Source organism: Heterodontus francisci, chromosome 10, assembly GCF_036365525.1.
Source record: "Heterodontus francisci isolate sHetFra1 chromosome 10, sHetFra1.hap1, whole genome shotgun sequence".
Classification (NCBI taxonomy): domain Eukaryota; kingdom Metazoa; phylum Chordata; class Chondrichthyes; order Heterodontiformes; family Heterodontidae; genus Heterodontus; species Heterodontus francisci.
The window spans coordinates 121,867,184-121,894,551 of NC_090380.1; the positions used below are offsets into that span (position 1 = coordinate 121,867,184).

General features: G+C 45.3%; 1 protein-coding gene across 1 annotated transcript in view; it reads left to right on the top strand.

The window, feature by feature from the left end:
- Positions 1 to 27,368, top strand: part of LOC137374244 (cell adhesion molecule 2-like) — a 912,392-nt gene that overhangs the window by 878,327 nt on the left and 6,697 nt on the right. The window contains exon 11 of the mRNA XM_068040031.1: positions 20,931 to 21,056. Coding sequence (XP_067896132.1) covers positions 20,931 to 21,056 — 126 coding nt within the window. The remainder of the gene's footprint in view (positions 1 to 20,930; positions 21,057 to 27,368) is intronic.

Sequence of the window (27,368 nt, forward strand, 5' to 3'; positions counted from 1 at the left end):
ATCTTTAGGCCTGGCAGCTGCCTGAACGTCGCAGACTGTGACGTTTCAGTGGAACAGGCTGCATTTGTGCATGTACCAGTACAGCACCACCTAGTGGTTGCATTGTCAGCAAATGCAGCCAAATAAAAATAGTAAGGGTATTTAGCAGTAATGATAAACTTAGTATGCTGTTAAATACCCTGTTATACCTCAATCAACAAGGAGTAACTTTTTCAAGGGTTTTTAGAGTGAGACTAGGAGCTTAAAAGTGAACGTTCTCATATTTCCCATTGATAACAGTCTGAACACAAGAGCACAAGAAATCGGAGCAGGAGTAGCCCATTCAGCCCCTCGAGTCCGCTCCACCACTCAATAAGATCATGGCTGATCTGATCCAGCCTCAACTCTTCTTTCAGGCCTGCTCTGCATAACACTCAACTCCCCGAGATTTCAAAAATCTATCTACCTCCTCCTTAAATGCAATTAGCGACCCAGCCTCCACAACTCTGAGGTAGAGAATTCCAGAGATTCACTACCCTCTGAGAGAAGAAATTTCTTCTCTCTCAGTTTTAAATGTGTGCCCCTTTATTCTGTAACTATATCCCGAAGTTCGAGATTCCCCCACCAGTGGAAACATATTCTCAACATCTACCCTGTCAAGCCCCCTTAAAATCTTATATGTTTCTTTAAGATCACCTCTCATTCTTCTAAACTCCAATGAATAAAGGCCTCACCTGTTTAGTCGTTCTTGATAAGACAACCCCTTCATCCCAGGAATCAGCCCAGTGAACCTTTTCTGAACTGCCTCCAATGCTAGTATATCCTTCCTTAAATACGGGAACCAAAACTATACACAGTACTCCAGGTGTGGCCTCACCAACACCCTGTACAGTTGTAACAAGACTTCCCTATTTTTAAACTCTAACCCCCGAGCAATAAAGGCCAAAATTCCATTTGCCTTCCTAATTACTTGCTGCACCTGCATGCTAACTTTTTGTGTTTCATGTACAAGAACACCCAGATCCCTCTGTACTGCAGTATTTTATAGTCTTTCTCCATCTAAATAATAATCTGCCTTTTTATTCTTCCAACCAAAGTGGATGACCTCACACTTTCCCACATTGAACTCCATCTGCCAAGTTTTTTCCCACTCACTTAACCTATCTATATCTCTTTGCATATTACACTACACTCTGTCCCTTCCTCTAAGTCATTAATATAGATAGTAAATAGTTGAGGTCCCAGGACTGATCCTTGTGGCACCCCACTAGATACAGCTTTCCAACCGGAAAATGACCCATTGATCCCAACTCTCTGCCTTCTGTGTGTTAGCCAATCCTCAATCCATGCCAACACATTACCCCCAATACCCTGAGCTCTTATTTTGTGTAATAACCTTTTAGGTAGCACCTTATCGAATGCCTTCTGAAAATCCAAATACACTACATCTACCGGTTCCCCTTTATCCTCAAAGAACCCGAACAAATTTGTCAAACATGATTTCCCTTTCATAAAACTATGTTGACTCTGTCTGATTGAATTATGTTTTTCTAAATATCGTGCTATTTCTTCCTTAATAATGGACTCTAGCATTTTCCCAATGACAGATGTTAAGCTGACTGGTCTATAGTTTCCTGTTTTCTTGAATAGGGGAGTCACATTAGTGGTTTTCCAATCCGCTGGTACCCTACTGGAATCCAGTGAGTCTTGGTATATTATGACCAATGCCTCCACTATCTCTGTAGCCACTTCTTTTAAAACCCTTGGATACAGGCCATCTTGTCCTGGAGACTTGTCTGCCTTTAGTCCCATCAGTTTGTCCAGCACCTTTTCCCTCGTGATAGAGATTGTTACAAGTTCCTCTCTCCTATTTACACCTTGTTCATCTATTATTGTTGGGATGTTTATAGTGTCCTCCAACGTGAAGATCGATGCAAAATATTGGTTTAAATTATCTGCCATTTCCCTGTTCCCTGTTATTAATTCCCCAGTCTCATCCTCTAAGGGTCCCACACTTACTTTAGCTACTCTCTTCCTTTTTATATACCCGGAGAAGCTCTTACTGTTTGTTTTTATATTTCTTGCCAATTTACTCTCAATCAATTTTCTCCCTCTTTATTACATTTTTAGTCATCTGCTGCTGGTTTCTAAAAACTTCCCAATCCTCTGGCCTACCACTCGTTTTCGCCGTTTTGTACGCCTTTGTTTTTGATTTGATACTCTCCTTAACTTCCTTTGTTATCCACGGGTGGTTCATCGTTCTCATCGAGTCCTTCCTTCTGACTGGAATAAATGTTTGCTGAGTGTTATGAAATATCTGCTTAAAAGTCTGCCACTGCTCATCTACTGACTTCCCCTGTAGTCTATTTTTCCAGCCACTTCAGACAACTCTTTCTTCATACCTCTGTAATTGCCCTTGTTTAAGTTGAAGACACTGGTTTGAGACCCGAGTTGCTCACCCTCAAACTGAATTTGAAATTCTACCATGTTATGATCGCTTCCCCCTAGAGAATCCTTAACTCCTTAATCTCTTATTAATCCTACCTCATTACACATTACCAAATCTAAAATAGCCTGTTCCCAGGTAGGTTCTGCAACGTATTGCTCTAAGTAACAATCCCCGAGGCACTGTACAAATTCGTCTTCCATGTTACCCTTGCCAATTTGATTTGTCCAGTCTATATGCAGATTAAAATCACCCATGATAATTGCAGTGCTCTTCTTACACGCCTCCATTATTCCTGATTAATATTTTGTCTGTCAGAGAGGCTACTCTTCGGGGGCCTATAGACCGCTCCCACTTGAGATTTCTTTCCCTTTGCTATTCCTTATTTCCACCCAAACTGATTCTACATCACGATCTATTACACCTATATTATTACTCACAACTGCACTGATCCCTTCCTTTAATAACAAAGCTACCCACCTCCTTTTCCTTTCTGCCTATTCTTCCGGAACGTCGAATATCCTTGAACATTGAGTTTCCAGTCCTGCTCATCCTGCAACCACATCTCAGTGATAGCTATCAAATCATATTCATTTATTTCTATTTGTGCCGTCAGTTCATCGATCTTGTTACAAATGCTACGTGCATTCAGATAAAGAGTCTTAAGCTTTGACTTTTTACCATTTTTATCTACTCTGGTTCTGATTTCTGCTGTACTCTTATGTTTGTATTCTCTGTCCCTTCCTGTCACTCTCTGATTAATGTATGCCCCTTCACTATCCTGCACCTCTGCTCTCATTACTATTCGACTTTTTAAACTTTCCTTCAATTAAACCCTCCCCCGCCACTATTTGAAGCCTTATATACAACCCTAGTTATACGATTCGCCAGGACACTGGTCCAAGCATGGTTCAAGTGAAGCCAATCCCAATGGAACAGCTCTCTCTTTCCCCAGTACTGGTGCCAGTGTCCCATGAATCGGAACCCATTTCTCCCACACCAATCTTTCAGCCACACATTTGCCTCTCTAATCCTATTTACCCGATGCCAATTTGCACATGGCTCAGGTAGTAATCTGGAGATTATTACCTTTGTGGTTCTGCTTTTTAATTTAGCCCCAAGCTCCTTAGCAGAACCTCTTTCCTAGTCCGATCTATGTCATTGGTACCTACGTGGACCATGACAACTGGATCCTTTCCCTCCCACTCCAAGTTCCTCTCCAGTCCAGAAGAGATGTCCTTAACCTTGGCACCAGGTAGGCAACACAACCTTCGGGACTCTCTATCTTTGCTGCAGAGAACAGTATCTACTCCCCTAACTATGCTACCTCCTATTACAACTACATTTCTCTTTTCTCCCCCCACTGGAATGGCGCTCTGAACCACGGTGCTGTGGTCAGTTCACTCATCCTCCCTGCAGTCTGTGCCCTCGTCCACACCGGGAGCAAGAACCTCGTCCCTATTGGATAAGGGCACTGACTGAGGCTCCTTCAAAACTAAATTCTGGATCCCCATACCTGCCTCACTCGCAGTCACACCCTCCTGTCCCTGACCATGATCCAGATTGGATGTAATTAATCTAAGGGGTGTGACTGTCTCCTGAAACACAGTGTCCAGGTAACTCCCCCCCTCCCTGATGTGTCGCAGTGTCCGCAGCTCGGACTCCAGCTCATCAACTCTGAGCTGAAGTTTCTCGAGCAGCCAACACTTGCTGTAGATGTGGTCACCGTGGACCACACCGGCGTCCACCAGCTCCCACATATTACAGCTGTAACACATCGCCTGCCCAGCCATCTCTATTCTATTTAATTAATTAATTTGGATCACAGTACGAGAAAAAAATTATTTAAGTGTACTCTTAACCTGTAATGACATCTCCTGATTTAAATCACTTGGCCAAAAGAAAAACAAAGAAGAGACACAGAAGAAATACCCACCAATCACTTACCAGCTCTCCTGTGACATCACACTTCGATTCTTGCTGGTCAAGCAGGTCCACAGAACAGAACAGAGCGTTCTCACTGCCACCGATCTCACCCCCACCGATCTCACCCCCACCGATCTCACCCCCACCGATCTCACCCCCACCGATCTCAACCCCACCGATCTCACCACCACCGATCTCACCCCCACCGATCTCACCCCCACCGATCTCACCCCCACCGATCTCACCACCACCGATCTCACCCCCACCGATCTCACTACCACCGTTCTCACCACCACCGCTCTCACCACCACCGCTCACACCACCACCGATCTCACCGCCACCGATCTCACCGCCACCGATCTCACCCCCACCGATCTCACCGCCACCGATCTCACCGCCACCGATCTCACCCCCACCGATCTCACCACCACCGATCTCACCCCCACCGATCTCACCCCCACCGATCTCACCGCCACCGATCTCACCGCCACCGATCTCACCACCACCATTCTCACCGCCACTGCTCTCACCGCCACCGATCTCTCCGCCACCGCTCTCACCGCCACCACTCTCACCGCCACCACTCTCACTGCCACCGATCTCACCGACACCGATCTCACTGCCACCGCTCTCACCGCCACCGATCTCACCGCCACCATTCTCACCGCCACTGCTCTCACCGCCACCGATCTCACCGCCACCGATCTCACCGCCACCGCTCTCACCGCCACCGATCTCACCGCCACCATTCTCACCGCCACCGCTCTCACCGCCACCGATCTCACCGCCACCATTCTCACCGCCACCACTCTCACCGCCACCGATCTCACCGACACCGATCTCACTGCCACCGCTCTCACCGCCACCGATCTCACCCCCACCGATCTCACCCCCACCGATCTCACCCCCACCGATCTCACCCCCACCGATCTCACCGCCACCGATCTCACCGCCACCGATCTCACCCCCACCGATCTCACCACCACCGATCTCACCCCCACCGATCTCACCCCCACCGATCTCACCGCCACCGATCTCACCGCCACCGATCTCACCACCACCGATCTCACCACCACCGATCTCACCGCCACCGATCTCACCGCCACCGATCTCACCACCACCGTTCTCACCACCACCGCTCTCACCACCACCGCTCTCACCACCACCGCTCTCACTACCACCGTTCTCACCACCACCGATCTCACCACCACCGATCTCACCCCCACCGATCTCACCACCACCGATCTCACCACCACCGATCTCACCCCCACCGATCTCACCACCAAGGATCTCACCACCACCGATCACACCGCCACCGATCTCACCACCACCGATCTCATCGCCACCGATCTCACCCCCACCGATCTCACCACCACCGATCTCACCGCCACCGCTCTCACCGCCACCACTCTCACCGCTACCGTTCTCACCGCCACTGCTCTCACCGCCACCACTCTCACCGCCACCGATCTCACTGCCACCGATCTCACCGCCACCGTTCTCTCCGCCACCGATCTCACCGCCACCCATCTCACCGCCACCATTCTCACCGCCACTGCTCTCACCGCCACCGATCTCTCCGCCACCGCTCTCACCGCCACCACTCTCACTGCCACCACTCTCACCGCCACCGATCTCACCGACACCGATCTCACTGCCACCGCTCTCACCGCCACCGATCTCACCGCCACCATTCTCACCGCCACTGCTCTCACCGCCACCGATCTCACCGCCACCGCTCTCACCGCCACCGATCTCACCGCCACCATTCTCACCGCCACCGCTCTCACCGCCACCGATCTCACCGCCACCATTCTCACCGCCACCACTCTCACCGCCACCGATCTCACCGACACCGATCTCACTGCCACCGCTCTCACCGCCACCACTCTCACCGCCACCGATCTCACCGCCACCGTTCTCACCGCCACCGATCTCACCGCCACCGATCTCACCGACACCGATCTCACTGCCACCGCTCTCACCGCCACCGCTCTCACCGCCACCGATCTCACCGCCACCGTTCTCACCGTCACCGCTCTCACCGCCACCGATCTCACCGCCACCGATCTCACCGCCACCGATCTCACCGCCACCACTCTCACCGCCACCGATCTCACCACCACCATTCTCACCGCCACCGATCTCACCGCCACCGATCTCACCGCCACTGCTGCTTCTGATCTCAGGCCTCACTCTCCACTCCTTTTATACCCTGGCTCCTCTTACCGCAGCCGCCCCTACTTCTGGTCTGAGAGTGCTTCAACAGCACTCCCTCAGGTGAAACACAGAATCACTGACAGGACCTTCAGCATTTACAAGGTTAATTGTGAATGTGCAGATCTAGATGTTACTGTCAGTTTCAGTGGACTAATGATGAGAATCACTAACACTTTCATCATCATTACCTTCTCAAAGTCCGGGCCATTGATCGGTTAAATAAATGGGCAAAACTGTGGCAAATAGATTTTCATCGTAGGTAAATGTGAGGTCATCCACTTTGGACCTAAAAAGGATAGAACTTTCTAAATGGTGAAAAGCTAGAAACAGTAGCAGTCCAAAGAGACTGAGGGGTTCCAGGTACATAGATCATTAAAATGTCATGAACAAGTACAGAGAATAATCAAGAAGGCTAATGGAATCCTGGTCTTTATATCTCGAGGATTGGAATAGAAGGAGGTAGAAGTCATGCTACAGATATACAAAGCTCTGGTTAGATCACACCTGGAGTTACTGTGAGCAGTTCTGGGCACTACAGCTTAGGAAGGATATACCAGCCTTGGAGGGAGTGCAGCATAGATTTACCAGAATGAGGAGAGATTACACAGACTAGGGTTGTATTTCCTGGAATTTAGCAGGTTAAGGGGTGAGTTGATTGAAGTTTTCAAGATATTAAAGGGAATGCATAGGGTAGAGAGAGAAAAACTATTTTCACTGTTTGAGGAATCTAGGACTAGGGACATAGTCTAAACATTAGAGTCAAACTTTTCAGGAGTAAAATTAGAAAACATTTCTTCACACAGGGTGGCAGAAGTTTGGAACTCATCTGCAAATGGCAGTTGATGTTAGATCAATTGACAGAGTAGATAGAGAGAAACTGTTCCCACTTGTGAAAGGATCGAGAACGAGAGGTCACAGATTTCAAGTATTTGTTAAGAGAAGCAAAAGTGACATGAGGAAAAACTTTTTTCACGCAGCGAGTGATTAAGGTCTGGAATGTGCTGCCTGAGAATTTGATGGAGGCAGGTTCAACTGAAGCATCCAAAAGGGAATTAGACAGTTATATGAAAAGGAAGAATGTGCAGGGTTACGGGGAGAAGGCAGGGGAATGGAACTGAGGGAGTTGCTCTTTCAGAGAGTCAGTGCAGACACGATGGGCCGAATGGCCTCCTTCTGCACTGTAACGATTCTGTGATTCTGTGAAATTTTATATCTGAAATTGACCATGGGATATGGGGCAAAGATTGGTATATGGAGGTAGGTCGCAGATCAGCCAAGATCTCATTGAATGGCAGAACAGGCTCAAGGGGCTGAATGGCCTACTCCTGCTCCTATGTTCCTATGACCTGTAGCTTGGTGCTTGTATTGGCTTGTTCTAGCATGAGAAAGGACTGCGCCTTTAAGTATGAGCTAGCAACTCTGGGAGCCTTACTTTGGATTCAAGTTCAGAAGTCTGTGATAAAGATTACCTTGCAGTGATGGCTGTTAGGGATTAGAAGACGAATTGAATGCTGGCACTATCAGTTTGCCTCACAGTCTGCAATCTCAATGCTAACAGGTCAGGCCTTATGAGTGGAGATTCCCCTGTGGAAATACTGCTGGGATGACCTTTGCAGGCAGAGATTGTGGTTACAATGTCAGAACTTTGCTTACTCCCTGGCACTGCTCCTGACTACTTTGGCCTGTGAAATGAAATAACATTCTCTCACACTACCCATCAAACTCATCTCCTCTCGCCCAAATATGCCTCCAATATTGAGCCGTCCTGTCCAAATTTGACACAAGCGACGATGTAAATTGGGAATGTTCTGACTGGGAAAGAGAAGGTTAACAGGTGATAATTGCTGGTTAAGCAGCAGTTTCACCTTGTTCAGAACAGTCGAACCAGAGGATACAGCCTGAGCTTGAAAGGAGTAAATTCAAAACGAATCTGTGGAAACATTATTCCAGTGAGCGAGTGGTCAATCTATGGAACAGACTCCCGAGGGAGATGGTGGAAGGAGTTCGCATTGATTCATTTAAGTGCAAATTACATTGACTTCTTTCAGAAAATAACACTTTGGGGTTACAGTCCAGGAGTAATTTGAGACATTACGTGTGCTGGTTGTAGTATGGCTGGGAGCAACAATTGATAGAGATTGATTGCTATGATTAGTCAACAACTCCATTAGATTACCAGGATGGTAGAAGATGAAATGGTTTGATATAGGGTTGTGAGAGGAAAACCATGTTTGACTAACTTGATTGGGTTCTTTGATGAAGTAATGGAGAGGGTTAATGTTGTTTATATGGATTTTCAAAAGGTATTTGACAAAGTATTACATAATAGACTTGTTAGCAAACTTGTAACCCATGGGATTAAATGGTCAGTGACAGTATGGATACGACATTGGCTAAGGGACAGAGAGCAGAGAGTAATGGTAAACGGTTGTTTGTCGGACTGGAGGGAAGTATACAGTGGTGTTTCCCAGGGGTTGGTGTTGAGGCCATTGCTATTTTTGATATATTAATGTCCTAGAATTGGGTGTACAGGACATAATCTCAAAGTTTGCAGATGATATGAAATTCGGAAATGTAGTGAACAGTGAGGAGGATAGTAACAGACTACAGGAGGATGTAGACAGACTGGTGAAATGGGCAGACACATAGCATCTGAAATTTAATGCAGAGAAGTGTGAAATGATACATTTTGGAAGGAAGGATGAGAGGTAAGGCCTGGTTACCCGACCTGAACATGACCAAACCCGACTACTTGTGTCGGGTTCGGGTCAGGCCAGGACTATATTCTGTGTCCAGCATTTGGGCTCGGGTCGGATCGGGCTGGACTGTACTGTTTAGCTTTGGCAGTCTTGGTGCCACTTATCATGTCCACTTATGTGAAAACCCCAATATAAATACATATCATGTATTAAACCTTAAGTGTGACATTTTAAAACCAAGCTTTTCACTTCACTGTTATGATTAAAAAAGAAATTTAAAATGTGGGAACACATGTTTTATTTTTCCAGACTGGTTTTAAGTCTGGAAATTTTTGTGAATTGCATTGAAACTGACTTTAGAGTATGAAATTCAACAACACAAATTAGAGGCTGCCTTCTCTGCCCAAAGGAAACCCAGGAGTAGATTGTAAGGTCCATTCATATTTCAGTTATAGTGGCAGCCAAAATGGTATGAAATGTACTGGATAATTTGAGTAACAGTCATGTGAGTTAAAATTAGCCTCTAAAGGAATACTAACGTCTCATTTTATACATAACACATGCTTAAGATATAATTTATGAACTTGTTTGTTTGAACATTGCAAGTACAGACTTGGAAAAATAGCTGTAGTGCCCTGCCCAGACCACCCTGGTTGTAAGCATGTTGATGATTTGTCTCAATTTTACAAAAAAAATTTTCAAGAATTAGATCTACCCAGTTATTGACAGAGGACAAAAAAATTAGTCTACCACGGAATTCCATGATGGGATTGTTTATGTAGAAAGTCATGTTGGAGCTGTTGTGTGATGTACATCTGGGAAGCTGCCACATTAAAGAAACATAGAAACGTAGAAAAATAGGAGCAGGAGTAGGCCATTCGGCCCTTCGAGCAGCTCCACCATTCAATACGATCATGGCTGATCATCTAAACTCAGTACCCTGTTCCCACTTTCTCCCCATATCCCTTGATTCCTTTAGCCCTAAGAACTATATCTAACTCTTTCTTGGATATATTTAATGATTTGGCCTCAACTGCTTTCTGTGGTAGAGAATTCCACAGGTTCACCACTCTCTGGGTGAAGAAATCTCTCCTCATCTCATTCCTAAATGGCTTACCCCTTATCCTTAGACTGTTACCCCTGATCCTGGATCCCCCGCCATCGGGAACATCCTTCCTGCATCTAGTCTGTCCAGTCCTGTTAGAATTTTGTAGGTTTCTTTGAGATCCCCTCTCATTCTTCTAAACTCTAGTGAATACAAGCCTAATTGACCCAATCTCTCTCCATACGTCAGTCCTGCCATCCCAGTATTCAGTCTGGTGAACCTTCCCTGCACTCCCTCCATAGCAAGAACATCCTTCCTCAGGTAAGGAGACCAAAACTGCACACAATACTCCAGATGTGATCTCACCAAGGCCTTGTACAAATGCAGTAAGACATCCTTGCTCCTGTACTCGAATCCTCTCGCTATGAAGGCCAACATACCATTTGCCTTCTTAACTGCCTGCTGCAGCTGCATGTTTACTTTCAGTGACTGGTGCACAAGGACACCCAGGTCTTGCTGCACCTCCCCCTTTCCCAATCTATCGCCGTTCAGATAATAATCTGCCTTTCTGTTTTTGCCACCAAAGTGGATAACCTCACATTTATCCACATTATACTACATCTGCCATGTATTTGCCCACTCACTCAACCTGTCCAAATCACACTGGAGCTTCTCTGCATCCTCTTCACAGCTCACACTCCCACTCAGCTTTATGCCATCTGCAAACTTGGATATATTACATTTAATTCCCTCACCTATATCATTAATATATATTGTGAATAGCTGGGGTCCTCGCACTGATCCCTGCGGTACCCCACTAGTCACTGCCTGCCATTCGGAAAAAGACCCGTTTATTCCTACTCTTTGTTTCCTGTCTGCCAACCAGTTCTCTATCCATGTCAGTACCTTACCCCCAATTCCATGTGCTTTAATTTTGCACGCTAATCTCTTATGTGGTACCTTATCAAAAGCCTTCTGAAAGTCCAAATACACCACATCCACTGGTTCTCTTATCTATTCTACTAGTTACATTCTCAAAAAATTCCAGTCCATTTGTCAAGCATGATTTCCCTTTCGTAAATCCATGTTGACTTTGTCCGATCCTGTTATTGTTTTCCAAGTGCTCTGCTATTACATCTTTTATAATGGACTCTAGCATTTTCCCCATTACTGATGTCAGGCTAACCGGTCTATAATTCCTTGTTTTCTCTCTACCTCCTTTTTTAAATAGTGGGGTTACATTAGCTACCCTCCAATCCGTTGGAACTGTTCCAGAGTCTATAGAATTTTGAAAAATGACCAGCAATGCATCCACTATTTCTACGGCCACTTCCTTAAGTACTCTGGGATGTAGATTATCAGGCCCTGGGGATTTATCGGCCTTCAATCCCATCAATCTCCCCAACACCATTTCCCTACTAATACTGATTTCATACAGTTGTTCTTTCTCACTAGACCCTATGTTCCCCAACATTTCTGGGAGGTGATTTGTGTCCTGCTTTGTGAAGACAGAACTAAAGTATATACTTAATTGGTCTGCCATTTCTTTGTTCCCCATTATAATTTCCCCTGTTTCTGACTGTAAGAGACCCACATTTTTCTTCACTAATCTTTTTCTCTTCACATATCTATAGAAGCTTTTACAGTCAGTTTTTATGTTCTCTGAAAGCTTACTCTCATACTCTATTTACCCCTTCTTAATCAATCCCTTTGTCCTCCTTTGCTGAATTCTAAACTGCTCCCAATCCTCAGGTTTGCTGCTTGTTCTGGCCATTTTACATTTCTCCTTCTTGGATCTAATACTATGCCTAATTTCTTTTGTAAGCCATGGTTGAGCTACCCGTCCTGTTTTATTTTTGCGCCAGACAGGAATGAACAATTGTTGTAATTCATCCATGCGCTCTTTAAATGCTAGCCATTGCCTATCCACTGTCAAACCTTTAAGTAACATTCCCCAATCTATCATAGCCAACTCGCGCCTCATACCTTCATAGTTTCCTTTATTTAGATTCAGGACCCTAGTCTCGGAATCAACTCTCTCACTCTCCATCTTAATGAAGAATTATATCAGGTTATGGTTGCTCTTCCCCAAGGGACCCCGCACAGCAAGACTGTTAATTAATCCTTTCTCATTACACAATACCCAGTCTAGGATGGCCTGTTCTCTAGTTGGTTCCTCAATGTATTGGTCCAAAAAACCATCACGTACGCACTCCAGGAATTCCTCCTCTACAGTATTATTGCTAATTTGGTTTGCCCAATCTATATGTAGATTAAAATCACCCATAATTACAGTTGCGCCCTTATTGCATGCGTCTCTAATTTCCTGTTTAATGCCATCCTCTACATTACCACTGCTGTTTGGGGGTCTATATACAACCCCCACCAACGCTTTCTGCCCCTTGGTGTTTCTTAGCTCTACCCATACAGATTCCACATCAGGATTCTCTGAGCTAATATCCTTCCTCACTATCATTTTGATTTCCTCTTTTACTAACAACGCTACTCCACCTCCTTTCCCTTTTTGCCTGTCCTTCCTAAATATTGAATACCCTTGGATGTTCCGTTCCCATCCTTGGTCACCCTGCAGCCATGTCTCCGTAACCGCAACTATATCGTTTCCATTTACATCTATTTGTGCGGTTAATTCACCTACCTTATTGTGAATACTCCACACATTGAGACACAATGCCTTTAGGCTTGTCTTTTTAACATTCTTCGTCATCTTAGCATTATTTCGCACAATGGCCCTATTTGTTTCTTGCTCTTAATTTCTATGCCTTCCACTTTTGTCTTTTTGTTGCCTGTCTTTCATTTCTATCCTTGTTTCCTCCTCCTCTGTCTCCCTGCTCAGGTTCCCATCCCTCTGCCATTCTAGTTTAAATCCTCCCCAACAGCACTAGCAAACGCCTCTGCAAGGACATTGGTCCTGCCTGAGTGTAACCTGTCCCGCTTGTACAGGTCCCACCTTCCCCAGAACTGGTCCCGATGTCCAAGGATTCTAAATCCCTCCTGCACCATTTCTCCAGCCATGCATTAATCTGGTCTATTCTCCTGTTCCTATACTCACTAACACATGGCACAGGAAGTGATCCTGAGATTACTACCTTTGAGGTCCTGCTTTTTAATTTAGCTTCTAACTCCTTAAATTCATGTTGCAGGACCTCATCCCTTTTTCTACTTATATCGTTGGTGCCGACATGTACCACGACCACTGGCTGTTCACCCTCCCCCTTCAGAATGTCCTGCAGCTGCTCCGAGATATCCTTGACCCCAGCACCAGGGAGGCAACACACCATCCTGGAGTCTCGTTTGCGGCCACAGAAACGCCTGTCTGTTCCCCTTATAATTGAATCTCCTATCACTTTTCCCTCATGACTGGCTCTGCCAGTCTTTCCCACCACCCCCCCCCCCCCCCTTCCCTGTGCAGCAGAGCCATCCGTGGTGCCACAAACTTGGCTGTTGCTGCTTTCCCCTGGGAGGCCATCCTCCCCAAAAACATCTAAAGCGGTATATCTGTTTGAGAGCGGGATGGCCACAGGGGACTCCTGTACTACCTGCCTGTGCCTACTACTCCGTCTGGTGGTCACCCATCTCTTCTCTGCCTGTGCAGCCATTACCTGCGGTGTGATCACCTCACTAAATGTGTTATCCACGACGTCCTCAGCATTGCGGATGCTCCACAGTGAATCCACCCGCAGCTCCAGCTCCGTAATGCGGGTAGCCAGTAGCTGCAGCTGGATACACTTCCTGCACACATGGTCGTCAGGGACACTGGAAGCGTCCCTGATTTCCCACATAGTGCAGGAGGGGCATATCATGGGGCTGAGCTCTCCTGTCATGACTTAACCTTAGATTAATTAGTTACTCCCTTAATTAAAAAATACTGATTACACTAGGGGCCTTGTTCTACGCCAAACACAACCCACTACAATCTAAAGTCCTTAATAAGTTATACTAATTAAAAAAAGCACACTTTAGTAGTACTAACCTAATCATTTATAAAGTAGGTTTAAAAAAAGAACTTCCCCCTGGTTTTTTAAAGCTATTTCCAGGCACTAACAGCTGTTACTCACCAACCAATCACCTTGTAGCAATGTTGATTTTTTTTTTTCAAACTCCGGCGCGCATGGACTGCTCTCACACAGGTCCGACTCCTCTCCGCTCCGCTCCCAGAAGGTAAGTTATGATTGAAAGCAAGTGACATTGACCACATCAATGGATCTTGTGTACAAAATCCACTAGGAATTATGAGATAAGCCAAAACACAGGATCCAACTTACTTAATTCTCATTACTGAGAGGGTGAGAGACTAATTTATACTCAAATTATCTTCGTTTTGATAATCTGGTGTTTCAAATGCAAATATTAAAACTGAAAATGCATGGAATTAATATTTATTGTATCTAGTCTAGATGTTAATTGGCATTGTGCACACGTTTTTTTTTGTATATATGGGGTGGAGGGGGAGGGGTTGAATAATCATCACTGGCCATCCAAGTATAAATTCTAAATCTTCCACAATAATGAATTAAAACACCCTGGCATATTAATCTGCTGTTACAGTCTATATTAGTCAACCTAATAGCTTGTGTTTCTTGAATGAAGTTTCAAATTTCTCTGGTTCCAAAGGCCTGGTGTTCTGTTCCAGGGAGTGACGAGAATTTGCTATCTCTAGAAACTTTGGTTCATGTCAAAAACATTTTGAAGACATTAAACAGTATAGCATTATTAATGCAATATTTTCCCATCAAATGTAGATAATTTCAAACAAGCTATAATGTCTGGAGAAGTAATGTTGATTGATTTTCAAATGCAAGTCTTTGCCCCATTACTTAACCCATTGTTTCACAGTAACAGACAAGTAACATTGCAGAGAGAAAGCCATCTATGAGCTTATCTAAAATAAAGTATATCAAACCATGTACGCTTCGGAAAAGACGGGATGTTAGGTGGTCCTTTTCCCAGAGAATGTGGAGCCTCTGGAATACATTGTCAGCTGGTGTGGTGGGTGCTGACTTTCTCAGCAGCTTCAAGAGGGAGCTTGATCAGTTCCTGACTGTGAGAATGATTATGTCATATAGAAGGTCAGTTTCTTTATAGGTAACACGTGGTACATGTAATCTCCTGGACAGGTTTTCAACTGCCAGAGCAGCAGGGCATTGGAGAGGACATTTACTGAGTTTTTTCCCCCACATTGGTCCAGGGTTTTTATGTTTCTTGCCACTCCTCGTAGATTTAGATGTGAGTTAGGGAGTTAGGAAGAAGTGTTTAGCCATGATGGTCCAGCTGTCTTGGTGTGGGGCAGTCTTGATGGGCCAGCTAGTCTTCCTGCATCATTTCCATAAGTTTGTAAGCTGGAAATTTCCCTCTACGTCTACTCAAATTGTACAGGGACCTGAATGTAACAAATGTTACAAGGCCCTCCTTCCTCAATATTGTAGACAAAGAAGTAAGTAGCAGAGGATCTAAAACAGACAAAAGTTGGTTATGCTCTCTGACAGCACCATGTCTGAGTTCCTGAACTGTCTGCTAATGGAAGAGTATTGTGGGTGGCTCATCCTCACACTTGTTGACTTATCTTGTCTACCTTAGGCACCCTAGCAGAGTTTGAGAACTCTCTGACACAGGACTACTGATGTAGATTTCCCAATTAATCTACTAATTGCTGTTCCCATTAGCTGTTGGTATTGTTTTCTTTTTAATCTACAATTTTTTCTGTTTCAATGATATGTTTGATATTTTCGGATTGGGGCAGGCATGAAAAGAAATTGAAGGACTCGGGCTCGGTTTGGGTTTGGGTTGGTTGTTGTTGGGTTGGGCACAGGTCAGATTTTAATTTTATACCCGAGCCAGGCTTTAATGAGAGGTAATATAAACTAAATGGTACAATTTTAAAGAGAGTGCAGGAACAGAGACCTTGGGGTGGATGTACACAAATATATGAAGGCAGCAGGACAATTTGAGGATGTGTTAAAAAGTATATGTGGATCTGTGGCTTTGTTAATAGAGTCTTAGAGTACAGAAGCAAGGAAGCTCTGATAAAGCTTTGTAACAGTTAGTGGAAACAGCTTCTTTCTATCTGCTCTTGTCAAAATCCCTCATCATTTTTAACACCTCTATTAAATCTCCACTTAACCTTGTTTGCTCTAAGGAGAACAACCCCAGCTTCTCCAGTCTCTCCTCATAACTCCCATCCCCAGTACCGTTCTGGTAAATCTCCTACACAGCCTCACCAAGGCCTTGACATCCTTACTAAAGTGTGGTGTCCAGAAGTGAACACAATACTCCAGCTGGGGCCAAACCTGTGTTTTATGAAGTTTTACTGTAACTATTACAGAGAAAGCTGTTGGCCCATTAGACAAGTACAGAAGAAACATTGAACAGGTCAGTGCAGTCAAGGTTCCTCAGCAGGATATCCAAGATCCGTTTGATAAAATGAGCCTTGTGTTGTAGTTACGCTGTGCCCACCCTGCTTCAGAGGCACTGAGAAATGAACTCCATTGTTGGGCTCTGAAAGCTTCATGATCTTCTGCAGAACCATGCTGATTCATAGCACATCAACAAGAATTGAATTTTACTTCTGTTTTCCCACAATGGGCCTTCCATGATGAAAAGAAAAATCATTCTTCTTAATATAAAAAGCCTTTAATCATCTCTTGCACAGTGGCATCAATATTTCTACTGCCTCAGGCATCCTATTCTAATGCATTGAACAACTTACCTGCATATTTATTACCAGCAGACTTTAATCTCTTCTCTCTCAACATTATACTGAGGTTCCACATCTGGAATTAGTAACAAGTGGCAGTGATTGATTGGCTGGTGTTGGCACTGTCAGTGCCTGGAGATGGTGCCAGGATCTTTGTGTCTTTAATGAATGCCAGTGGTATCCTTTCTCTCACCAATGATCTATTGCAGATACATAAGGCAGGAAACAATTATTGATCCATAGTTTAAGGCCATCAGTGATTAACTTTCAGGCTATTGGGTACAAGCGAATAGACTGTCCCCTTCAAAGGTTTGTGTCGAGTGGAAGGGAACAGGAGCTGGCCATTCAGCCCCTTGAGCTTGTTCTGCCATTCAATTAGATCACAGCTGACCTGTATCTTAACTCTGCTTACCCGCTCTGATTTCATTAGTCATTTACGGCACAGAAGGAGGGCATTCAGCCTATCGAGTCCATGCCAGCTCTCCACAGAGCAATCCAGTCAGTCCCACTCCCCTACTTGATCCCTGTAGCCTTGCAAGTTTATTTACTTCAAGGTGCCTGTACAGATTTATTTTGAATTTATTGATTGTCTCCGCTTCCACCACCCTCGTGGGCAGTGAATTCCGGGTCATTAGCACGATTCATAATCCTTAACACCTTACCCAACAAAAATCTATCCAATATCTCTCTAAAAATCTCGTGTACTGGCCTCTATCATGCCAAGGCTGAATGCCAATTCTCCGACACTTCCTCCTACCTCCTCTTGGACCATGACATCACCACCGAACATCAACATATTACAGATCTTCCCTCCATGGTCTGCAGCCTCATATTCCCCAACTCCAAACAGGCTGTTTCTACTGCCATTCCACGATCCACAACAGACTCCCCTGGTAGACCCCTCGTTTCAGCCTCTTCCTGCCCCACTCAGCTGATTTCTTCTTATCAACTTTATTTTTTCTCCCTTTGTCTTCCCATCTACACCTGTGTCTCTTCCAATGCCCTCCATCATTTTAACAGTTTCCAGTGGCTGGGCTCTGGTGGAGGAATGGGAGGAGACCATTCAGCCCTTCGAGTCTGTTCTGCCATTCAGTTGGGTCATGACTGATCTGCAGCATAATTCCATTTCTCCCTCGCTATCTTTAAAACCCTAAACCAACAAATAAACCGCCCCTTCCACCTTCTTGTTTGAGAATTGCAACTGGAGAAGCGAAAGACACAAAAATAACCAAATGAACCAACTTTCCAAACAGTGTCTAGGTGGACTGTGGATGTCACAAAATGATTCTTTATGGAGGACATGCTTGTTATCTGCCTCACATGCACCTGGGCCCTGAGAGGGACAGACGGTGAAGGTGTGAGCAGGCTATTAGACTTGCACCACCAGCACAGGACTTGAGAACACAGCTTTAAAATTAACCAGCCTCAAGCAAGGCTGGACAATAGCAGGAAATGTCTGCCCTCAGGAAGCGTTGGAACAGAGTCCAGCCCAAGGAATGAGAATCTAGCTCTCTTGAGACATCTCAAAGCCCTTCATACAATGAATTCATTTTGGACAGCAGTGACGGTTATGTTGTCTAAACTTTCTACATTGAACTAAACAGGGAGTATCTCATCTCTGACAGAAACATTTTGTGACATTTCAAGATGGCAGAACAAGAATAATTCTATTTTGGCGGAAGGAGTGACGTGGGAAAGAAGGCTTCCATTTCCTGGACACTGACACCAAGATCGGGGCAGGAAGGAACTGTACACTGGGTCAGGCTCCACCTGAACTGCACTGGGACCAAGGCCCTAGCACAAAGGATAAATAGGACCATCACAGGGACTTTAAACTAGTAAATGTGGTGGGGGGAGGGTGTAGGTAGTATCAATAATAATTCCAAAACAATCGAAAGAGGAGAGTGGAGCAACAGTCAGTAAACTAAAACTAAAAGGCTATTGCAGAAAATACGGAAGTATGGGGTTGAAGGTGATTTAGAGCTTTGGATCAGAAATTGGCTAGCTGAAAGAAGACAGATGGTGGTGGTTGATGGCAAATGTTCATCCTGGAGTTTAGTTACTAGTGGTGTACCGCAAGGATCTGTTTTGGGGCCACTGCTGTTTGTCATTTTTATAAATGACCTGGAAGAGGGTGTAGAAGGGTGGGTTAGTAAATTTGCAGATGACACTAAGGTCGGTGGAGTTGTGGATAGTGCCGAAGGATGTTGTAGGGTACAGAGGGACATAGATAGGCTGCAGAGCTGGGCTGAGAGATGGCAAATGGAGTTTAATGCGGAAAAGTGTGAGGTGATTCACTTTGGAAGGAGTAACAGGAATGCAGAGTACTGGGCTAATGGGAAGATTCTTGGTAGTGTAGATGAGCAGAGAGATCTTGGTGTCCAACCCTGAAAGTTGCCACCCAGGTTAATAGGGCTGTTAAGAAGGCATATGGTGTGTTAGCTTTTATTAGTAGGGGGATCGAGTTTCGGAGCCACGAGCTCATGCTGCAGCTGTACAAAACTCTGGTGAGACCGCACCTGGAGTATTGCGTGCAGTTCTGGTCACCGCATTATAGGAAGGATGTGGAAGCTTTTGGAAAGGGTGCAGAGGAGATTTACTAGGATGTTGCCTGGTATGGAGGGAATGTCTTACGAGGAAAGGCTGAGGGACTTGAGGTTGTTTTCGTTAGAGAGAAGGAGGAGGAGAGGTGACTTAATAGAGACATATAAGATAATCAGAGGGTTAGATAGGGTGGATAGTGAACGTCTTTTTCCTCGGATGGTGATGGCAAACACGAGGGGACATAGCTTTAAGTTGAGGGGTGATAGATATAGGTCAGATGTGAGAGGTAGTTTCTTTACTCAGAGAGTAGTAAGGGCATGGAACGCCCTGCCTGCAGCAGTAGTAGATTCGCCAACTTTAAGGGCATTTAAGTGGTCATTGGATAGACATATGGATGAAAATGGAATAGTGTAGGTCAGATGGTTTCACAGGTCGGCGCAACATCGAGGGCCGAAGGGCCTGTACTGCGTTGTAATTTTCTAATTCCAAAAGATGTAAAGTGATTAAACCAGGAGAAATAAATAATAAATGTTTGAGTAAATCATTCGAGCAGAAGGACAGGTTAGGTGTGTGGCTCAAATAAGCATTCTTGATAAAAACACTGGGGTACAGTACTGGTGGGGACAGGTCTGTCACTGTATAACATTGGGGTACAGTACTGGTGGGGACAGGTCTGTCACTGTATAACATTGGGGTACAGTACTGGTGGGGACAGGTCTGTCACTGTAATACACTGGGGTACAGTACTGGTGGGGACAGGTCTGTCACTGTAATACACTGGGGTACAGTACTGGTGGGGACAGGTCTGTCACTGTATAACACTGGGGTACAGTACTGGTGGGTACAGGTCTGTCACTGTCATACACTGGGGTACTGTACTGGTGGGTACAGGTCTGTCACTGTATAACATTGGGGTACAGTACTGGTGGGGACAGGTCTGTCACTGTATAACATTCACAGTACTGGTGGGTTCAGGTCTGTCACTGTATAACATTGGGGTACAGTACTGGTGGGTACAGGTCTGTCACTGTATAACATTGGGGTACAGTACTGGTGGGTTCAGGTCTGTCACTGTATAACATTGGGCTACAGTACTGGTGGGTACAGGTCTGTCACTGTATAACACTGGGGTACAGTACTGGTGGGTACAGGTCTGTCACTGTATAACATTGGGGTACAGTACTGGTGGGTACAGGTCTGTCACTGTATCTGATAGCAGGATGATTAATTGGGGAAACAAATGAAGTTATTGTAACCCAGAGCATGTCGCTGAATCCAGTTGGAGACACTGTTACAGATGAATCCTTCCCTGGCTGTCTTGTGTTCTCTCACTCACACTCTCTGCTTGTGTTTTACTAGATCCCAGTGCCCTGGCTGGACAGTCGGGCCCTGATCATGCTGTGATAGGTGGTGTGGTGGCTGTTGTCGTATTCATCACCCTATGTTTGATAATTGTCCTCGGTCGTTACCTGGCTCGGCATAAAGGTAAGTGAGAGTTTCAAATCCTGCACCCTGTCCGTCTCCCAACACCACACCACATTTGGCCCTTTTGTGTCCAAGACGCTCCTGTTTGCTCCACCTCATTCTTCACATCTCATGGCGAAACTGCATTGTGATTTACTTTACGGTAATTCCACACAAATCCAATTGAGGCTAATTATGATTTGCCCTAACAGTTATGGAATTCACAGAGTTACAATTTTAAGTCTTTGTCAACTTTTGATCCTCATTTACATTGTTTTAAAGTCATTTTATTGGCTACCACACTGACACTCCCTGTTCCCGTGTCTCTGACACCCTGTTTCCTCCGTCTCTGACACACCCTGTTCCCGTGCCTCTGACACGCCCTGTCCCATGTCTCTGACACCCTGTTTCCTCCGTCTCTGACACACCCTGTTCCCGTGTCTCTGACACGCCCTGTCCCATGTCTCTGACACCCTGTTTCCCTGTTTCCTCCATCTCTGATACACCCTGTTCCCGTGTCTCTGACACCCTGTTTCCTCCGTCTCTGACACACCCTGTTCCCGTGCCTCTGACACGCCCTGTCCCATGTCTCTGACACCCTGTTTCCTCCGTCTCTGACACACTCTGTTCCCGTGTCTCTGACACTCCCTGTTCCTGTGTCTCTGACACGCCCTGTTCCTGTGTCTCTGACACACTCTGTTCCCATGTCTCTCTCACGCACTCTGTTCCCATGTCTCTCTCACGCACTCTGTTCCCATGTCTCTGACACACCCTGTACCCGTGTCTCTCACGCACTCTGTTCCCGTGTCTCTGACACACCCTGTTCCCGTGTCTCTGACACACTCTGTTCCCGTGTCTCTGACACACCTTGTTCCCGTGTCTCACACACTCTGTTCCTGTGTCTCTGACACACCCTGTTCCCGTGTCTCTCACGCACTCTGTTCCCATGTCTCTGACACACCCTGTTCCCGTGTCTCTCACGCACTCTGTTTCCGTGTCTCTGACACATCCTGTTCCCGTGTCTCTCACACACTCTGTTCCCGTGTCTCTGACACACCCTGTTCCCGTGTCTCTCACGCACTCTGTTCCCGTGTCTCTGACACACCCTGTTCCCGTGTCTCACGCACACTGTTCCTGTGTCTCTGACACACCCTGTTCCCGTGTCTCACACACTCTGTTCCTGTGTCTCTGACACATCCTGTTCCCGTGTCTCTCACACACTCTGTTCCCGTGTCTCTGACACACCCTGTTCCCGTGTCTCTCACGCACTCTGTTCCCGTGTCTCTGACACACCCTGTTCCCGTGTCTCTGACACACCTTGTTCCCGTGTCTCTGACACACTCTGTTCCCGTGTCTCTGACACACCTTGTTCCCGTGTCTCACACACTCTGTTCCTGTGTCTCTGACACACCCTGTTCCCGTGTCTCTCACGCACTCTGTTCCCATGTCTCTGACACACCCTGTTCCCGTGTCTCTCACGCACTCTGTTTCCGTGTCTCTGACACATCCTGTTCCCGTGTCTCTCACACACTCTGTTCCCGTGTCTCTGACACACCCTGTTCCCGTGTCTCTCACGCACTCTGTTCCCGTGTCTCTGACACACCCTGTTCCCGTGTGTCTGACACACTCTGTTCCTGTGTCTCTCACACACTCTGTTCCCATGTCTCACACACTCTGTTCCTGTGTCTCTGACAACCTGTTTCCTCTGTCTCTGACACACCCTCTTTCCTCCGTCTCCGACACACTCTGTTCCCAGGTAATTTTACAATGAGATCACCTCTCATTCTTTGAAACTGTGGAGAATACAGGCCCAGTTTCCTCAATCTCTCCTCATAAGACGATCCCACCATCCCAGGGATTAGTCTGGTGAACCTTAGTTGCACTCCTTCCATGGCAAGTATATCCTTCTTTAGATAAGGAGACCAAAACTGTGCACAATACTCCAGGTGTGGTCTCACCAAGGCTCTATACAACTGCAGCAAGACATCTTTACTCCTGTCCTCAAATCCCCTGGCAATGAAGGCCAACATACCATTTGCCTTCCTAATTGCTTGCTGCACCTGCATACTAGTTTTTAGCAACTCATGAGCAAGGACACCCAGGTCCCTTTGGACATCAACACTTCCCAACCTTTCACCATTAAATAAATATTCTGTCTTTCTGTTTTTTTCTACCAAAGTGGATCACTTCACACTTATTCACATTATATTCCATCTGCCATGTTCTTGCCCATTCACTTAGTCTGTCCAAATCCCCTTGAAGCCTCCTTGCATCCTCCTCACAACTTACATTCCCTCCTAGTTTTGTGTCATCAGCAAATTTGGAAATATTACATTTGGTCCCCACATCCAAATCATTTCTATAGATTGTGAACAGCTGTGACCCAGCACTGATCCTTGCGTTACCCACTAGTAACAGCCTGCCATCCTGAGAATGACCCATTTATTCCTACTCTCTGTTTTCTGTCTGTTAACCAGTTCTCAATCCATATCAGTATATTACCCCAATCCATGGGCTCTGATTTTGTTTACTAACCTCTTGTGTGGGGCCTTCTGAAAATCCAAATACACCACATCTACTGGTTCTCCTTTATCTATACTACAAGTAACATCCTCAAAAAATTGCAACAAGTTTGGCAAACATGATTTCCCTTTCATAAATCCATGTTGACTCTGCCCAATCATATCATTATTTTCTAAGTGTCCAGTTATCACACCCTTTATAATAGATTCTAACATTTTCCCTACTTCTGACGTCAAACTAACAGGTCTGTAATTCTCCATTCTCCCTCTCCCTCCTTTCTTAAATGGTTGTGTTACATTTGCTTCTTTCCAGTCTGCAGGAACCTTTCCAGAATCTGTAGAATTTTGAAAGATAACCACCAATGCATCCACTATCTCTATAGTCACCTCCTTCAATACTCTGGGATGTAGCTCGTCTGGTCCAGGGGATTTATTAACCTTCAATCCAGTTAATTTTTCGAGTACTACCTCTTTATTAATACTAATTTCTTTCAGTTTTTCTTTTTCTCAAGTCCCTTGGTTCCCTAGTATTTCTGGGAGATTTTCTGTATTCTTCTCTGTGAAGACAGACGCAAAGTAATTGTTTAGTTTCTCTGCCACTTCCCTATTCTCCATTATAAATTCTCCTGTCTCCGCCTGTAATGGACCCACATTTATCTTGCTAATCTTTTCTTTTTCACAAACCTAAAGAAGCTGTTACAATCAGCCTTTAAGTTTCTCGCTATCTTGCATTCATATTCTCTTTTCCCTTTCTTTATCAGTTTCTTGGTCCTCCTTTGTTGGATTCTAAATTGCTCCCAATCCTCGGGTTTACCACGTTTTCTGGTGACCTTCTCAGCCACTTCTTTTGATCTAATGCAATCTTTAACTTCATTTATTAGCCCGATTGATTCACTTTTCCTGTTGGGTTTTTGTGTCTGAGAGGAATGTATATTTGTTGCAGACCATGTAATACTTCTTTAAATACTAGCCATTGCCTGTCTACCATCAAATCATAACATATTTTCCCAATCCACCATAGCCAACTGGCTCCTCATACCATCATAGTTTCCTGTGTTCAGATTTAAGATCCTAGTTTCAGAATGAACTATATCTCTTTCAAACTTAAGGTAACATTCTATCATATTGTGGTTACTATTTCCTAATGGCTCCTTTACAACAAGGTTATTAATTAACCCTTTCGCATTACATAATACAAAATATAAATAGCCCGATCTCTAGCTGGTTCTTCAACATACTGCTTCAAAAACCCATCTCGTACACACTCCAGGAATTCATCCTCCACAGTATTAGTGCTGATTACCCAGTCTATATGTAAATTGAAGTAGCCCATTATTACTGTATTACCCATGTTACATGCATCTCTAATTTCCTGATTTATACCGTGTCCAACATTACCACTGCTGTTTGGCCTATAAACTATTCTCACCAAAGTTTGCTGCCTCTTGCTGTTTCTTAGCTCCACCCAAACTGATTCTACATGTTGACTGTTTGATCTAAGATCCTCTCTCACGAATGTACTGATCTCCTCCCTTATTAAGAGTGCTACCCCACCTCCTTTTCCTTTTTGCCTATCCTTTCTAAATGATGAATATCCTTGAATATTCAGTTCCCAGTCCTGGTCACCCTGTAACCATGTCTCTGTAATGGCAGTTAAATCATACCTTTTTCCCCCTATTTGTGCCTTCAAATCATCTACCTTGTTGCAAATGCTGCGTACATTCAGATAGAGTGCCCTTAACTTTGTCTTTTTAACAATATTCCACATTCTGACCCTATTTGATGTTTGCCTTTGCTTCGTCTGTCCTCTAATTTCGCTTACTACTTTTCTACTTCCTGTTGCTGCCCTCCAATCTGAGCTCCCTCTCAGTTTCCCATCACCCTGACAATTTAGTTTAAACCCTCTCCAACAGCACTAGCAAATCTCCCTGCGAGGATGTTAGTCCCGGTCCTGCTAAGGTGCAACCCGTCCATCTTGTACAGGTCCCACCTACTCCAGAACAATTCCCAATGTCTCGGAAATCTGATGCCCTCTCTCCTGCACCAATTGTCCAGCCACATGTTCAATCGCTTAATCTTCCTATTCCTATGCTCACTAGCATGTGGCACTAGGAGTAATCCTGAGATTATTGCCTTTAAGGTCCTGCTTTTTAATCCCTTTCCTTGCTTGCTGAAATCTGCTTTCAAGACCTTATTCCCCTTCCTACCTACATCATTGGTACCAATGTGGACCATGACCTCTGGCTGTTCACCCTCCTCAAGAAAAATGTCCTGCAGCAATTCTGTGGCACCAGGGAGGCAACATACCATCCTGGAGTCACGCCTACAGCCGCAGAAGCACCTGTCTGTTCCCCTAACTAATGAATCCCTAATCATCACTGGTCTTCCACTCTTCTTTGTCCTCTCCTGTGCGGCTGAACCACCTGTGGTGCAACAAACTTAGCTGTTGCTGCACTCCTCTGAGGAACCACCGCCCTCACCAGTAACCAAAATGGAAAACCGGTTAGCAAGTGAGATTGTCTCAGGGGACTCCTGCACTATCTGCCTGGTTCTCTTAGACTGCCTAGTGGTCACCCATTCCCTATCTGCCTGCATGCTCTTACCCTGCTGTGTGACAGGGTGGTGAGTGCCTGGAACTTGTTGCCGGGGGAGGTGGTGGAAGCAGGTACGATAGCGACGTTTAAGAGGCATCTTGACAAATACATGAATAGGAAGGGAATCGAGGGATATGGGCCCCGGAAGTGCAGAAGGTGTTAGTTTCGGCAGGCATCAAGATTGGCGCAGGCTTGGAGGGCCGAATGGCCTGTTCCTGTGCTGTACTGTTCTTTGTTCTTTGTTGTTCTTTGACTGCCTCCATAAACGTGCTATCCACGTAGTTCTCTGCCTTGTAGATGCACCATCAGTGTCTGTAGCCTCCGCTCGAGTTCCGAAACCTGGAGCTCAAGTTTCTACAGCTGGTGACACTTCCTGCAGATGTGTCTCTCTATGACACATGGTGCATCCATGATTTCCCACTTGGCCGAGCTGTCCTGCCATACCTTAACTTTACAAATTATTTATTATGAATAGAATACTTACTTGTTACCAATCAGCTTCTTCCCTATTACCGAAGAAAAAACCAAATACTGGAGGTTGAAAAAGGTGGAAAAAGAAAGGAGCATCTCCCTCCCCCCTTCGCCAAATTCCCTCACTTATCAAACTCCCAGCTTCACACTCAGTCCAAGGAGCACTCCCTCATATCCCCCCTTAATTAAAGAGACCAAAACTATACACAGTACTCTAGGTGTGGTCTCATCAAAGCCCTTTACAGTCGTAGCAAGACTTCACTAACTTTTATATTTCACCCCCCTTGCAATAATACCAACATTCCATTTGCCTTTCTAATTACTTGCTGTGCCTGCATGCTAACTTTTTGTGATTCATGTACAAGGACACCCAGATTCTTCTGTAGCGCAGCATTCTGCAGTCTCTCTCCATGTAAATAATATTCTGCTTTTCTATTCTTCCTGCCAAAGTGGACAACCTGATATTTTCCCACATTATACTCCATCTGCCAAATCTTTGCCCATTCATTTTACCTATCTATATCCCTTTGTAGACACTTTGTATCCTTCTCACAACTTGCTTTCCTACCTATCTTTATACACTTGCATACAATACACTTGGTCTCTTCATCCAAGTCATTAATACAGATTGTAAATAGTTGAGGCCCCAGCTCTGATCCCTGTGGCACTCTACTAGTTACAATTTGCCAACCTGAATGTGCCAACTCTCTGTTTCCTGTTAGTTAGCCAATCCTCTATCCACGCTA